We start from the raw sequence: 16,750 nt of genomic DNA, 5'->3' as shown, positions 1-16,750 counted from the left end.
CTTTTTGACCTGTGCTGATGTTTGGAGCATTAAACATCTCACAGGTGGTCAGAGTTTGGATCTAATGTTAATTAAATAAAAGATCTGTGAAATATCAGGTGGTTCAATGTTAAAAAAAAACATTTAAACTGCTGTTTTTTGGCTGTTTGACTTCATTTTTTAGAAGCTTTTTGGTAAAGCAGCATTTTCCTCCAGCTTGAACTCAGTCATGAAAAAGCATTTGAGAGATCATCATGTTGTTTACCACACTCATGGTACATGTGGTATCTTGTTTCTTGGCTGAGGAGGCTGTCAGTTGGCACGAGCGGCTCGTGCCATTTCGTGCAGAAACTCTGCAGATCCCCTGCAAATTGCCAATGTGTCAGGTTTTGGAGATTGGCCCTGCACTATCGTTCATGCTCACTACACATTTATTTGGTCAGGAAATTACAAAACAATCAGGCAGGTCTGATAAAATGTTAGTATTTTAGAATTCTGGCCACTGTATTTACATGTTTTTGTGTGTAAACGATTCAAAGCCTGCTTAGCAAAAGGTTTGGAATGGTTCCAGCTGATCGCCTCAGCAGGCAGCTGCGACACGCCTACAACGTAAAACGACTGTCGACTGTCACAGTTACACCAATTGAAAGTGCTTGTTTTTGGGTGTTGTGTCTGACAGCATTACAGAAGTGATTCCTACAGAGACAGACTGTTTTGGTGAATACATTTTGTACACAGGAGTCAGAAGTCTTACTCTGAAATCTCAGGATGAGGCGAGTTGTTGCAGGAAGATGCAGGTGGAAACGTGAATCAGAGTTAGAGAGAGAGGTTTGGAGTTTATCTAGAGGAACTGCCAGCAAGAATTCATTTTCAAAGCCAGGCCTGAATACTTAACCGACTTTGACAATCGAGATAAGGCAACAAACTAAATCGCTCGCCTGACACAAGATTTCAGAGCGAGACTTGGATAGTTGTAGCTGCCGCAAAGGATTACACAGCAGGTGTTGCAGCCGTTTCGCGGCCATCAGATGAGACGATTTACTCAACCGATTCCAAAACTTGTTAGTATGTTTGACCCATTTACACACAAAACATGTTGATAAAGGGCTCAGTTTTAAAAAATACTAGAATTCCCCCTTTAATGCCCCCAAATATCATCATTTAACGACATGAATAAACATCCACACAGCGTTAAAGAAGTTGACGACAATCCATTACAGTCTCTTGTCAGACGCCATCGTTCAGGTTATATTCATGCATTTCTTTAAGAGTTTGTGTGTGATCATAATTAGTTTAATTCCCTCCTCTGTCCAAACTGTGCAGACTCGGTGAGGATGAATCTTTTTTCTTTGGCTACAGCAAACGTTGAAATATGAACATCCATTTCTGGGTGACAACATAAATGCGGAGGTAGCGGAGGAACAGAGGGAGGAGATTATTAGAGATTTGTACAGCAGCCACAGTAATCATGATTTAAAATCATTCCAGAACCGCCGAGCGACTGCCAGCGAACGATATACTGTATATCATATTCTGTTATTTATAGAACACTGCTCGGGCAACATGCGCTTTCAGAGGAAGGAAGATAAGACATAATGACAGCACATGAAAGCAGTAAAATACAACATAAGATGGTAGAAAAATAACGTGTCAAAGTAAAAGAATTAAACATACTGGACAAACACGAGAGGGATTAGTCGCAGAGAAAAAACTCACTATAAAAGAATAATAACAGGTGCAAGAGATGAAATAACACAATGCGGAAGATTTAAAAAATCAGTTTGTTCTGCATGAGAGCCTTGAGGTACCTTGGGTGTTTTGGTGCTTCTCCCCGTTCTGACATCTTTGACGAGGGTCAGGTCCAACAACTCCGTCTCCTAATGACCACACACACACACACACACACACACACACACACACACACACACACACACAGTCACACACACACTGTCAGCTGTCATCTGGCTGGGAGGGTAAATGCTTCATCCTGTTTCATGCTGAGGATTTCAGCCCACCTGGAGAGAAAGTGCGTGTGTGTCTGTGTGTGTGTGTGTGTGCGTGTGTGTGTGTGTGTGTCTTTATGATAATCAATGATCACTCGCTCTCTATATACTGTTCTGTTCAGTTGTCCCTACAACCTTTCATTGTGGTTTATCTGTATTTTTCTTTAAGATATAAAAATATAAATACTGAACACACTGGAGGTAATAAGTCTAAATGTGTTTCATCACAACATTTGATAGTTAACCTAATACATAATATTAATAAAAGTCCTGTTTTTGACCTAATCTATTGAATCCAGATTTAAAGAAGCGTTTATTTTCTGGTTCATAATTTTATTTTTGGTTACTTCTAGAAGAGATTTACGTGTTTTATAGCTCCTGTCTCTTTAAGGCCACACCCCCTCATGAATACCCACTGTGCTCTGATTGGTCGGCTCACACACGCCTGACCCAGCAGCTGTGCTAAAACAATTCCTCAAACTAGCGTGTGTGTCATAGTGACGCCTGTTTTTACGTCGGCCACTTTTCCCCATTGATTATTTTACCTTTAATACTTCATGTACATTTTCCTGATTATTCCTACATATCTTGTTTATTTGACTGTGGCTCAGTTTAGTTTAATAAGTGGGTTATATATCAACTAATATGGATTTTGTTGGGCTCAGAACTGTATCTGACTTTTGTCCCAGTTCTGATGACTCTACCACCCAAATCTGCATATTGATGAGTCAGATTTGGACGTAATTAATTAACTCCACTACAAATAGCTCCTCATCATCTGCCTGGTTGGTGACAGTTTAGACCTACAGATGCGATTCAAGACGTGTGTATGTGTGTGTTCAACCTTGTTCTGGTCGGTCCAGTAGAGGTAAAATCCATGTGGGTCCACGTGTAGGGTGACTGGATTTACAGTCGACAGATCCTACAGAGAAAAGACAGTAGAGACGAGTGAAAGCAGCCTGAAAACACACAGAAAGCATTCAAGAATTCCAACGCTATTAAAAAATGACACAGTAATAAACGATAATAAAGACTTGTTCGTGCTGGAGACGAGGTGTCATAGTGTCATCAGTTTCTAAATGTGCTTTTCTAGAGAGAGGGAACAACGGGGTGATTTTGGACATCTTGTAACTCTAACATGTCACAGACTAAAGTTCTGTTCAGCTGTCGTGACATTTCCCAGTCGCCTGAACAATCAACCCCGACAGTTTGTAATTGGCTGCAGGTGGGATGAGACTGAGAGCAGCTGCCCTGATGTCCGCCTGTCTGAACAGCCTTTGCACAAAAAAATAGTATAAATTGGTTTTAAGCTGTTTGATTATAAGAAGTATTTCATTCAAATGTTGGCAGTAGGTATGGCCGCCACGGGGGGAGGAGGTGCAGTGTTTGATGTCTTCAGCTCGCAGCCAGATAAGATATTTCAAACAACGAATACACACAAACACACAACAAAGCAAAGACGGGTGGATTTTGGTTGAAAGCTCCTCTACGTCTGGCTTTAAGTATATACAGTTAAACAAGTGTTCTCAATGGCTTCAACGGTATTACATAAAGTCAGATTGGGAATGAGGTGGCCTAATTTTTACAGATATGGGTGAAAAGTACTTGAACTTAACTATTTAAGTCTTTGCTGGAATCAAATGGCTTTCTACTTCCAGGTGGTTTAGAATAAGATTAAAAGTTCACGAGGCATCATGCGATTGGCCGAGTACAGCTTGTTTTTCAGATGCAGGAAGGAGCGAATCCACGCTCAAAATACAAAAATCTGCTCCGTGTTGAATGCATATTTTTTCCATTATGCGACAGAAGAGCTGGGTATCGAACTTCTCATGACACCGACCGACTATCGAGTGTTTAAAAATGTCTCATTATCGGATCCCAAATTTCAATACGTGAGGAGTTAATCTCATCAGCATCAGTGAACCAATAAGCATGCAGCGTGCTTGTTGCGCCAAAATGTTATAATGCTTCTGATTGGCTGTCTGGAGGTGCGCAGGGAAAAACACTAAGCTATGCTCAGATACAGAGAAAATGTACGTGCAATGTCATCTTTTTTTAAAACAGACTTCGGAAAAAAGTGTTGTTCAGGAAACAGTATCGTAGTCGAGGTATGTTTTAAACAGCCGGCCCTGTGCTACAGTCAGTGGATGATGAATTTAAATTAAATTAACGTCAAGATAAATGACAAAATACAATATTTTTGGTGCATTCCAAACTCTTTTCTGTATCGCAGATTTTGTATTAAGTTAAATGGTAAATGGACTGTGAATTTGAAATAATGTAGAGCTTTTCTAGTCTTACCGACCACTCAAAGCGCTTTACAACACCAGTCAGCATTCACACATTCACACACTGGTGGCAGAGGTCACCATGCAAAGAGCAATAACCATTCACATGCACACTTATACACCAATGGAAGAGCCACCAGGAGCAATCCAGGGTTCAGTATCTCGCAGAAGAACACTTTAACACAGCAGGAACCGGGGAATGAACCACCATCTTTCTGACTTCTGACTGAGCCACATTAAACTAACTGGCTAATGTAGAGAAACAAACAAATAACTGTGAATGTATAGGTAAGGATACACTCTCCATTTGGCACCGAGTGTAGACATAATTAGTTGTTACATGGAAACACTGACTATTAATTATTTTACAGCGTTTTAGCACAGCAGGCCGAGAGACGCTTTGTGAAGGAAGTCAAATTTGGGATTTTGGAATCCTCGCGCCATTTTGCATTTTAACAATGCAAACAATAAAATAGATGTTTGCTTTCGGCTTGTGGTCCACCAATAAGTTTCAGATCCGGGCACCCCTGTTTTTAAGCTGCTGAGCGAAAACGACGAATTCTGTCATATTTCATGAAGAGCAGCGGAGAGAAGGAAGTTTATAAATTAGAAATCGATCTAAAAGGCACATGACACACTGCACATGTGGTTCTAAGAGCGGCTTTAGACCCCGGCGGGATCTCTTAAGGGAAACGGTCTGATTAAATATTTGTGCTCATGTCAGTGCTTGTAAAGTTCTGTACATTTCCTCCATGTTTAATGAAAAGGTCACAGATTCTGCTGTCTGAGTCGCTTTTCCCCTCCTGATGGTGCAGCAGCCTGCGTTCAGCAGAATCAAAAACTGGAGGATGAAGCTCAGAAGATGGTTAACTAGATCCCTGGTTGTCACTTGTTGGCATGGCAACCCGATTTCTATTTTTCATAAAGCCCAGCTCTACATGTTGGAGAAATTCAACTATCACAACACACACACACACACTCACACACACACACACACAGACACACAAGATGCAATCACGGTGAATTGGTTCAGCGGTGTATTGGATGAGCTCTTCTGTGAGTGATTCATGATATCATATGGCTCAATACATCGATGCACACACACACACACACACACACACACACACACATCAGATCTGTTTAGGCGGTGGTAACCATGCCAGTTACCATGGCAACCGGACAGCACGTTTTTTTCCTCATAGTCAGGACCCGTACTTCAGCATACCAGCACACACACACACACACAACTCCTCAAATGATGTATTGTGACCGTGCACATGACAGCACAGGTGGAGCTCTGCATGCGTGTGTGTGTGTGTGTGTCTTAATACACATTTCAATGCACACACTTACAGCGGTACAGTCAGTGCATACTAATAGATTCCATACCAACAGGTGGCAAAGCTAGAAATTGACCACGGATGCATTTCACACACACACACACACGCACACACACCTACACACACACACACACACACGCGTGCTGTCACACTCCTCTCCGTCTCGCTGGCGTCTAATCCACAGGTACTTACTGCCAAAGCTCAATCAACAAATGAATGTAAACACATCTGACAACATGGCACATTTCCTCCTCTTCCTCCTCCTTTTTCCTCTCACTCCAGTACCACTCGACCGGATCCGATTCAGCCGGGCATCATCCCGATTATATTCTACTATTCATGTCATGAAATTAAAAAGTAAACCCCACGCATGACATGAACTCGAGCTCAAAATAATAAAGCTGTGTGGGGTTTTTTTTGCGCCGCGTGAAACACTTGAGGGAAAAAAAAAAAAAAATCAGTGTCCTTACCTCGTCCCATTTAATGAAGTTGCTTCCGTTCCTCAGTGTGAGAGAGACGGAGGGAGGCTGGAGTTTTAATGCATGGACCCCCGGCTGAGCGCTCGCCATGGCTTCACACACACATTAACACACACACACACACACACACACACACACACACACACACACAAACTGGTGGATGCTCAGACTCAGACGCTCAGATGCTGCATCTCTGTCATGTCCGAGCTCAAACTCCTCAGAAGTCAGTCAGAGGCGCTCAGCTGCAGCAGCATCCTCTCCTCCTCACATCCAGTCCGGGCTGCACTTGTCTTTCTGTTCTCTCTCTCTCTCTCTCTTTTTTTAAATTCAGTCTTCTCTTCTCTCCTCTTTTGCTCTGTGTCTCCTTCCTCTCTCTTCTGTCTTCTCTCTTTTTTTTCTTATCCCTCCCTCCCTCTGTTTGTCTCCCCCTCTCTCCTCTGTTGGTGCTGCATCTCACTGAGAGACAGACTGAAACAGATGCCTTCGTGGGAGACAGGATACGTGTGTGTGTGTGTGTGTGTTGTGTATGTGTATGTGCGTGCATGTGTGTGTGCGTGCGTGCACTGCCTCCACAAATTGACTCATCGGCGACATGCGCACAACGGCAGCTTCCCACAGATGGGGGAGGGATAAGAGAGGGAGAGCAGGAGGGACGGTGGAGAGGTAGAGAGAAAGAAAGAAGAGAGTGGGAGAGATGGACAGAAATGAAAAGAGAAGAGGAAGGAGGGAAAAGAGAGGAGATAAAGAGCGAGTGGGAGAGAAAGGGAAAAGAGAGTGGGCGATTTAGTGGATGGTGAATCAAACCGAAACCAGGATTTTTTTTTTGGTCAAATGAGGCCACTTTTGAATAAACGCTCCACTGCCAGAAGTACGAATATTCCACCCATATGTGGCTTCTATCTCCTAAAGCATCGGCGTTAATCTGCTGCTACAACGGCCTCCGCTCTTCTGGTTCCATCAGATTTTTGGATGCTGGCTGCAGGGATTTGCACTTGGGTCAGCATTAGTGAGATCTGGCACTGACGTTGGGTGATAAGGCCTGGCTCGCTGTCAGCGGGTTCATGGCTCTGAGCACAGCCAGTGAGAATCTTACACCACCAAACTGGGAGAGATGTGACCGGGGTGATACGACTGATACTTTCTCCTGTTTTGGGTATCGATATGAGCGCCGAGAGGCTCCGTACAACAAAACAAACACATGCTACCCATATAAGATCATGTTCTGGTCTCAGTAGTGCATACTTTCTGTGTTTCTCTGATGTTGTTGTTATGTTTTGTCAAATCATTTGGTCATAACGTGTATTAAGAGAGTATTCTCTATCCTCTTAATAAAGTAATGTTCCATGGAAATCTAATTATATCTCACTTAACCCCAACACCATCAATTTTCCACCACCCGACATCATGGTCAGATTGTAAACTTGTCATTTAAGCAGAAATGTCAAAATGGTACGTAGTAGGGCTGCACAAAAAATCGTTAAAAAATCGCGATCTCGATTCACACATACACGTGATCTCATTTCTACACACAGCGATTCTGAAGCATTTTATATCTCGAGCTGAATCACAAACAAATGCTCCTATTTTCCTCCTGGATTATTTTTTAAGCGCGCCCAAACGCAGCACTGCCGCTGCCTCCTCCCTCAACCTGTGGTAAAGTGTCTTTACAACACGTGATTCAGTGGAGGAAGCCCGCCTGCAGTTGAGTGTTTGGAAGGAGTGAGTGAGAAGCCGTTTTTAGACGGGGCAGCAAGCCCGAATCTGCCCGTCCTTTTGGCGGCTAGGTCGCGGTTTTAGACAGAGGGCGGCGAGTTGGGGGTCTGTTTTGGTCCGCCGATTTGCCGCCTCGGAAGGTACACTTATTTCCACCTCGCCTGCTAGATGAGCAACTGGACAGCCGCTGAAATCCGGGAGATGTGAGCGTCTCTCTAGCTGTATGGTTGTGTTAGCTTGTTGTTGTAGCGACAAGCTAGGAACGGTCGCTACTTTCAAATTAAAACCCCCCCGCTAAGAACCCAGTTCTAAACTCCAATGGGGTGCAATGTAAAGCTCTTATTTTGAAGACAAATTCGTCGTCAACTGTTCACAGCCCAACTTCGTCACGTCACATGTTTACGCCTTCCTCTGAGGCGGTTTTTGGAAAAGGAGGAGCATTATGCCTCCGTTTTAGAAAGCCGATCACAGCAGCTATCACATATCACCTAGCCAAAGTACAACATGAGGTATTAAAGGATGCCCTAATTTTTTTTTTTTTACTTTTGTAAAAATCATTTCTCATCCATCAGGATTAAACAACTTAAACAAATTGTCCACAGGCTTTTATAAACAACTGGAGGAGACGGGGAAGGTCTCATTTTTCACATCACGTTACAATTTTGTCTTTAACATGTCCGAATAAACAACTAAACTAAAAAAATCTGCTCACATACGATCAATAAAATCTTGAATACATAAAAAAAAAAATGCTACAAATTGTTACACGGAGGTCGTAAATAGATTTGAATGATGAGTTGTAGCTCAGAACCTAAAAACATTCAGTTATTTCCACATAGTTTTGGACTGAGATTTGTTCATGTTTACAAGCTGTAACTAATTATAACAGAGGATGGAAGAGAGTGGGCGAAACAGTAGAGAGTCAATAATTGACTATTGGAATAATATCGGAAAAAAAAAATCCCACAGTCAATGACAAACGGCCTGAAAGCTGTAACAACACGTCTCTGCCTCCAAATTCTATAACCAATATTGGCAGATTTGGTGCAGGAAGAGTCCAGTCAGTGACAAAAAAAACATGTTGGTTTGAGAGTGTGAGCATGTGTGTGATGATTGACGGGATCAAGAGGAAAACGAGGACGTTTAAGGACACGAGCCTGTGAACGTCTGTAATATCTGCCACGCTGCGCGTTCGGGCCGTGGATTCAAATCCCGGTCATGTTTTTTTCTGTAAAAGCAATCTCAGTAAAACATGCTGTTAAGTGTTTGCAGAAAAAACAGCAGACACAACAGACACATAAATTAAATGAGACGCTCATAAAAATGCATCCTCGCTGGTATCGGCGGGACATCTGTGGCAAAAAGTGTTCACAGATGCTTTTATCTCTCTTTGTAGGGATCCAATTAATGATTATTCACAGACTCTGCAGATTTTTATTGTTTTGTTGAAAATTCTTCAGATGGAAACTGTTTGTAGTCTGTGGATTATCAGGACTAACAGAGACAACATTTCTTATTAACGTCCTTTTATGGGAGATTAAGCACAACTGGAAGAAAAGTTTATAAGAATTCGAAATGGCCATTGTTGACTTTGTTTGACGGTTAAACATGTTTTATTCTCTTTCTCTTAATTTGGATTTTGTGCAACAGAATGTCAGAATTTGAACCATGTAAAATATATAACAAACAACATAGTTTGACACTCAATCTGATGATGTTTTTGATTAATTAGTCCATCATTATGTTAATAAAGTGTTGAAATATTGTCATTACGACTTCAGAAAGCCAGAGAGGATGTGTTTAGACTGCCTGTTCAGGTCTAACAATAGCCCCAAAATGCAAAGATATCAAATTTTCAGTGATATAGAACATTAAAATACAATTTTCATACTCATATGTGCTTAGATTATTAGAGAATGTGGCTGTTTTGTTTGCTAAATAACCTAAAATGATTATAAGATCAACAGGAATTTGACTAATTGTACGAAAAGACTCTTATTTTTCCTTCATTTTCTTTCCAGTCATTTATTAAAGCATCTTTAAACATTAGCATCATTAGTGTCTTTGCATGAGACACAAAAACACTGAACGCTGCTAACCAACCACATGGATGTTTGCTTTAACACACCAGCCTACGCGCTAACACACATGAAAACACTGATTCCACATATACGTTTTATAAGAATCGAGATCATACAGCACTCCGCTGAGGTCACAGCTTGACCCTGACTTTCTCTCAAGACTCGCTTCATCAGGCGGCGGCCTCCTACGCACTCACACTCGTAATGTATAAAAAGACACGTGCAGAGACTCATGTTGCCATGACACTGTGAGTTTGTGCCTGATACTGTTAATCAGTGTCAGGACCAAATGTCTCAGCAAACATGCAACATTAATATACAGTTTCATACACAAGACGGACGTACAGAAAAGACACGAGCGTACACGAGCGCTGTCTTTTACACCTGTCGTCCTCGGATCACAAAGAAGGACGTAGTGTCAGATTCTGCGTTTACGGAAAACAACAACAGTACGAGCGCTGGTTTGGTCCAGATAACAATCCAGCATTGTTCACGTAAACACAGCAGGCGTTCTGCCTCAGTAAACACTGAGGGAGGCATTGAACAGCTTTATGGCTGTCAGCACAAAAGAGCAGTTAAGGTGCTCTGTGCTGCACCTCGGTGAGATGAGACAGAGAGCTTCCAGGAGCTCCCACAGCAGAGGTGGGAGGTTCTGTCTCGGGTGGATCCAGTTCAGGATCTTCCAGCTGAATTTACATATAGAAAGTCCAACAAGCATCAGTGGTTAAGTCCTGTCTGTTCATTAACAGGGCCGTACTGATACTTGGTATAAGGGGAGTAAATCATTCTGATATCGGCTGATATACACACAGTGTTGACGCAGGATATCTTAGTTTAACAATAAACGTTATTGTCAAAAATGACATCAGTGCAACAAAATGATAAAGTTCATGGGGAAATCATTAATCAGAAATTACCCTAAGCATCTTTTTCTGCATTTTTAAACCGAAATATCTGCACACATCGGACGACATATCCGCCAATAATAACCACTAACCGATATGCTGGTTGGGCTGTACAGTTTAAGGGCAGAGATCCCAAAACTATAATTTCAAAGACTGACAATTATCACTGCAACTTAAGTTTTATGTCTACTATGATAAGCGTTGAGTTTAGACAAGACAGGTTGAACAGTCAATGAACCTTCAGTTCCTAGGTCATATAATTAAGGACCACTGGTTTTAGCTGCTTTTAAACATGAAAAACATTAATCTTCAGTTCCTTTTCACTTGTTCTTTGTAGCCAGCCCTTTCTCTTGATGCCTCAAAGCATCACATCTTGAAGCGCGAGAAAGACGGTAGAAAAAAAGTTAATATGTCATCATTTGTGAAACGTTTGACAGCAAGCGTCATTTTGGACGTCAGAGGGTTGGTCGGAGCATCGCAGTTTGAATCTCAAGGCCGCTGACCGAGCTGCTGGATTTGATGAGAACCGGTTGTTGTTCGATCCCCACACATACAAAATGTTTGTCTGTTGCTGCAGGGACACAGTTTGTAAACACTTACGATGCACAAGGTCTCCTTCTTCGACAAAGACAGCTTGTTTGTGGTTATTCAAGGCCGAGAGGAAATGTGCACCTCTGTGGAGCAGCTCAGCTGTCAACCTGTTTGTTCTGCAAATCGTCTTCTACCAGGAGTATTGTTATTGTTATTTTCTAAAAATTGCTAAAAATCACGAGCTCTCAAACTGTGCAAGCTTCCTCCAGAGGAACATGGAGTTAATTAAAGAGTTGATTTGAAAACAAACAGTTAATACTATAAAAATACTGCTGGATTTAGAATTAGAATACTTTAAATGAGAAGCACAAGTTTTATCTTTCCTGTATCATCCATATTTCAGCCTGCTAAGAAGAAAGGTTTGTGGATGTTGCATGCGCACACAGAACGTTATTCAGGATTAATTAGGAACTAAACTGAGCTGTGATGGCGAGATAGCAAACAAACGGTAAAGTGAAACGTTCAAAAACACCACAAACATGGCTCCAAATGTGAAGTGAGGAGCAGGAGGAGAGAATTTTTCAAGCAGTCCTGTTGAAACTGAAGACGACGACAGTGAACTGAGGACGAGCGCTCGAGGCTACTTAAGCAGCTCCTGCGAGCATTAGCAGCAACTGGCACAGAGCAGTAAGCTGAGCAGAGCAGACCTACACTAATGTATATCGAGGTCAAACGTAATGGTGGTGCTTCAAGAGACTAATAATCTCTGAGATGGAACGCGACATAAACAGTTGAAGAAACTTTGACCGGCGGCGCTCGCTAGAGGTGAGTTTTCCACTTTAATGTGGAATCATAATAAATGTGCAATTTCTTTCCTTTTAAACTTCAAAAAATGCGGTAAATAAAACAGTTTTTAAATCCAGTGTCATTGTATAACTGGTCGTGTTTCTCGCCCTGACAGACTCAATTCTGCTGCTGATGTCACAATAGATGCCAAAAGTACAAAAACAAGGCTGTTAACTAAAAAGTAGAAGGTTGTTTACTAATTTGCAGCACGCAGCATCGCCAGCAGAAACTCACCGACACACACACACACACACACACACACACACACACACACACACACACTTATGCTTACACACAAGACTCAAGACACTCCTACTGCCCACACACTGGCACACACACAGACAGAGGCGCACATGTGCACATACATAAACAGGCACATGCACCGACACACACACACACACACACACACACACACACACACACACACACCCCAGTCTTCACCAGCAGATCTCCGTGCTGGGAGCTTATATAAGGGAGAGTGGGAGGCTGAGAGCTATTTCAGGACCAGAGAAGATGTAAGTGTGCATGAGTGTGAGCGTGCACGCTCGTGTGTGTGTGTGTGTGTTTGTGTGTGTGTGCATGGCTGTAGTACCCATATGGATTTGTATTGGGCGCTGCTGTGTGTGTGTGTGTGTGTGTGTGTGTGTAGGCCTGCTGTAAGGACTATAAGGACTCTGATTCAGTGGGTTTCGTAACCAGTCAAGTTTGAAGTGAAGTTTGGCTCAGAACCTCTGGCAGCTCGGAGAGTCTCTGAGCCTACGACGTGTTCAGTCACACCCCGGAGCTGCCGGCACACACATTAAAAAAAATCAGCGATCCCACAGAGCTGCGTAGCAACTGGAAAATGCCGACATGTTTACTTGTTGTAGCCGCAGACATGTCGAGTGCACCCGGATGTTGTGGCAGCAGCATCCTTTCTCTCTCTCAGCTCTGATGAGAGCCTTTCCAAAGCACGCTTCTAATTGCAGTCTTTTCCCAAAAAAAGCCCCTCTGAACTGCCTGAGATCTCCGGAAAACAGTTCATTACTTTCTACTGAAGAAAGAGTCTGAAGCATGTTCGGGGAAACATACAGAATAAGAGGGGACACATGTTGCTTTTAGATTTGGACCTGTAGCCTCTCAATGCTTTGATGAACCTGATCAAACAAAACCAAAACTATCCTCGTGAGGCTCACACACCAAGAGGGGTCTGAAAGAAAATGTGTCTGTTTTTAGCCCTGCTCGCAGTGTAGCTCTTGGGTTCGCAGTACTGGCTGGTTGGTCCACCACTTTGATCTAGACTGAAATACATTTTCCTAAAATACTGGAGGGATATCCACAGGATGGATCCTATTGAGTTTGCTGATCCACTGCTGCATAGTGTGATTAGAATCATCACAAAGCACGTCACACACGTTGTTAAACTAGCCCACCTTTCTGTCTTCCACCCTGACAAACCACACAGTTGTCATAAAGTTGTCGATGCATGATTTTGTTCACAAAACCTGATGTACAGTGAGTCCACAGGACTGAAGTGAACTCACTGTGCTCACACAGGAATGGTTTACTCTCACCGTAACGAAACGACATTTAGGGTTTGTCTATATGTGCCAAACGATCGCAGTATGGGGGTCACAGTCCAGCGCACGCAGCCGCAAAAAGTCGACTTGGTACATAGAGTGATGCGCATAATGCAGAACAAAACTCCGCAAAGAAGACAAAAACTTTTAATCATACTCATTAGCAACAAACGGATTGGCATGCGACTCAGTCACACCGCGGTGAAGACCCAAATCAGTTGCTTGAGACTGAGATTTTTGAGCTGCAATAGCAAAAAAGAGAAAGTTATGGATAAGATAAAGATGGCGTGCCGGCCTTGCTCCACTGTTATAGGGTAAGCTAACGCATGTTTGATCGCATCACCCAGATGATGCATTTGTTTTTCCTTCCACGCAGATCCGAGCTCACACCAAACCGATACTCCCTAACTGGGCTATGAATAGAACAGTGGCTTCTGTAAAACCATTACAGCCCTAGATTAATTAAGTAATTGCGTGTTTTGGAGTGTTAACAGGTGTGTAGGATGAAAAATGACAATGACAAAGAACCAGAAATCCCAAAATCTGTTAGGTGCTTCAAAACTATGACCATTAGCATAAAAAGCATTAAAAAGAAATACGTAACGGAGCTGAAGTGTATCTTAAGAATTCTACCTGAACGAACTTTGGCTAATTTAACCATGTACAGCAGCAGAATAAAGCTTTTTCAGGCTTTTCATAGCCTTTTCTTCAAATTGTTCTTACTTCCTGTCCAGTAATATAAACGGGATAATAGAGTCGATCCTGTGCAGCGGCGCTAAGCTTCCTCAGCTCTGTGAGGAGACGGATTCCCTCACTTGATGCAGGACTGACAGCAACAGCGGAGGTAGCCGGAGGGCCGTGCTGACATCAGCATACAGATCCAAAAGTTCTGTCCTTGTTAGCGTGATTCAGCCCGTCTGTGGGTTCTGGAGGGCCGCGCTGTGAAGTGTGAAGGCAACATTTGGCTGCTCTCGCCTCCATCACTAAATCATCTGTATTACTGGTGTAATCTCACTGGTTCCAGCAAAACGGGCCCCGCGTTTCCAAAACAACGGCGATCTCTGGAGAGCTGCGAGTGATTTCAAGTGTGTCTCGTCAGAAATGGAGGGAAGCACACTTGTTACGTGAAACCAAAAGCTCATTGAAAGTAAAGAATGATAGAATAAAAGTCTTATGAGTGTATGAAAACACATACAAGGCATTTTAAAAAACAAGCCAACAACATAATTCCCTAATAATTTATTTCTACAGTCTCTTTGGGGTAAAACATGTTCAACATTCTCCTGCAGCGTCTCACAATTAATTGCCGTTTGGATTACTCTGACTCGATAAAGCACCTTATGTAATATTGACTGACAGCACAGATATTGACCGACAGCTCAACTGTTAATGGGAAACTGCCAGTCACTAATTCAGTACCTTTAAATAGGAACATGTTCAGAACAAGCCAAAACAAGTGAAAATAAATAAAAAACTATGTTTTTCTCTGACATTGGAAACTGTTTTTAAAGTTTAAATCAGCAGCTGAAGTAGACGGGGACTTGTTTTAAAATGTCAAAATAACAACTGGAAAAAAAGCAGCTACAGTGAAGATCAGGCTGTAAATAACTAAAATATCTTCCAGGCTTCTGGAGAATTTGATTACGCCAGAGAAGCCATTTTATGTTTTTTCGATGTTTTTTTTCATTTCAAAATAAGTCCCCGGCTACATCAGTTGTTTATTAGATGTTTGTTGGACTAAGAAACTTCCCCTGACTCTCCATCAGCACGGGAGTGAGAAGACAATGACTGACTTTCTGTTTATGGGTGAACTCATCCTTTAAATTATACACTAAACATGGTTAGTAGTTTTAAGGAAACAGGAGGTTTCATAGCTGTTTTCTATCAAGCATAATTAATCAAATCTATTAAGCAGCATTTTACATCACTGTGTTTCTTGTTCTTTGTGTATTAAATGCTGACGATGAGTGACACTGTAACGTTGTGCCGTCTGATTGGACGCCCTGTGATCCCGGTCCGAGCTCTGCCCTTCCACTGACTTGTAATAACTCCAGTTCTGGACCGGCGGATACAAATTGTTCCATTTTACATTCAATCTACTCAAATATCAAAAGGCGAGTGGAGGTCATTTCCTGAGACGACGGCATAAATCATGCTTAAATATATCCAGAAAAGAACATTTCTTTCAACAAAGCGACGTTAAGCTAATGGATTCTTTTTAAAGTGGACTAATATGATTTCAGAATGTGCAATCGTTTCTGAAGGATCGCAAGAGCACAAAAAACCATGAAGTCACGTCAAATCTACGTGTGTTTCCCAGTTTTTCTTTAATTTAGACTCTTAGTGAATGAAAACTGACACTTAGTGGAACTTTTGCATGCAGGAACACCTTTGGAATGAAGAAAGTGTCAGTACTGATAACCTCATACTGACATTGAGTTAATACAAGCTGTCAATATTTGTCAATCATGATCACATGTAGCCTGCTAAAGTGCCAGTTCATCCCCGAGAGCTTGAGAAAAAAAAAAAAAAAAGAGAAGCTTGATTATTTTTTAAGCTTTCATCTCGGAGTCACCACTAATTAAAGCGCCGTTCTCAAACACTACATGAAAAGCCTGTGGGGCATCATCTAGTTCTTACCCAAATTATACACTTCCAATCTGTGTTTTTTCAAATATGGACTTAAGTTAGAATCCTCTGAAAAAAAAAAGCAACAAAAAGCAGCAGAAGTTCTTCAAACAGTCGTTTAATGAGCGTAGGTATCAATTTGTTCCCAGTGATGGATATCTCATTTTTAGAATGAGACTTTTAAATTATTCAGTGAAGAGATAATGAGCAGACATCCCACACAAAAGCCACGAAAACAACTCGCACAAGCCTGGCAGTCATCGGCACGCTGTCGGTAATGAAACGACATTACCCAAGTGGTGCAGAAAATTGCTGGAAAATGAGCGTGAGAGTTGAAAAGGTTACACGGCAGCGTCTCCCTCGTCGTACAAGTTTTGTTGAGGGGGGGGGGATAAGCG

General features: G+C 42.2%; 1 protein-coding gene across 1 annotated transcript in view; it reads right to left on the bottom strand.

Moving 5' to 3' along the window:
* Nucleotides 1–6,625, bottom strand: part of plcb1 (phospholipase C beta 1) — a 28,561-nt gene extending 21,936 nt beyond the window's left edge. The window contains exons 1-3 of the mRNA XM_030442134.1: nucleotides 6,081–6,625; nucleotides 2,827–2,904; nucleotides 1,788–1,856 (exon numbers count right to left, since the gene is read on the bottom strand). Of these exons, the coding sequence (XP_030297994.1) occupies nucleotides 1,788–1,856; nucleotides 2,827–2,904; nucleotides 6,081–6,179 (246 nt within the window). The 5' untranslated portion in view covers nucleotides 6,180–6,625. The remainder of the gene's footprint in view (nucleotides 1–1,787; nucleotides 1,857–2,826; nucleotides 2,905–6,080) is intronic.
* Nucleotides 6,626–16,750: the final 10,125 nt, after the last annotated feature.

The sequence above is a fragment of the Sparus aurata genome, chromosome 15 (assembly GCF_900880675.1).
Source record: "Sparus aurata chromosome 15, fSpaAur1.1, whole genome shotgun sequence".
Taxonomy (NCBI): Eukaryota; Metazoa; Chordata; class Actinopteri; order Spariformes; family Sparidae; genus Sparus; species Sparus aurata.
The sequence above is the reverse complement of the archived record's forward strand: the minus strand, read 5'-3'. Positions and strand labels throughout refer to the sequence as shown.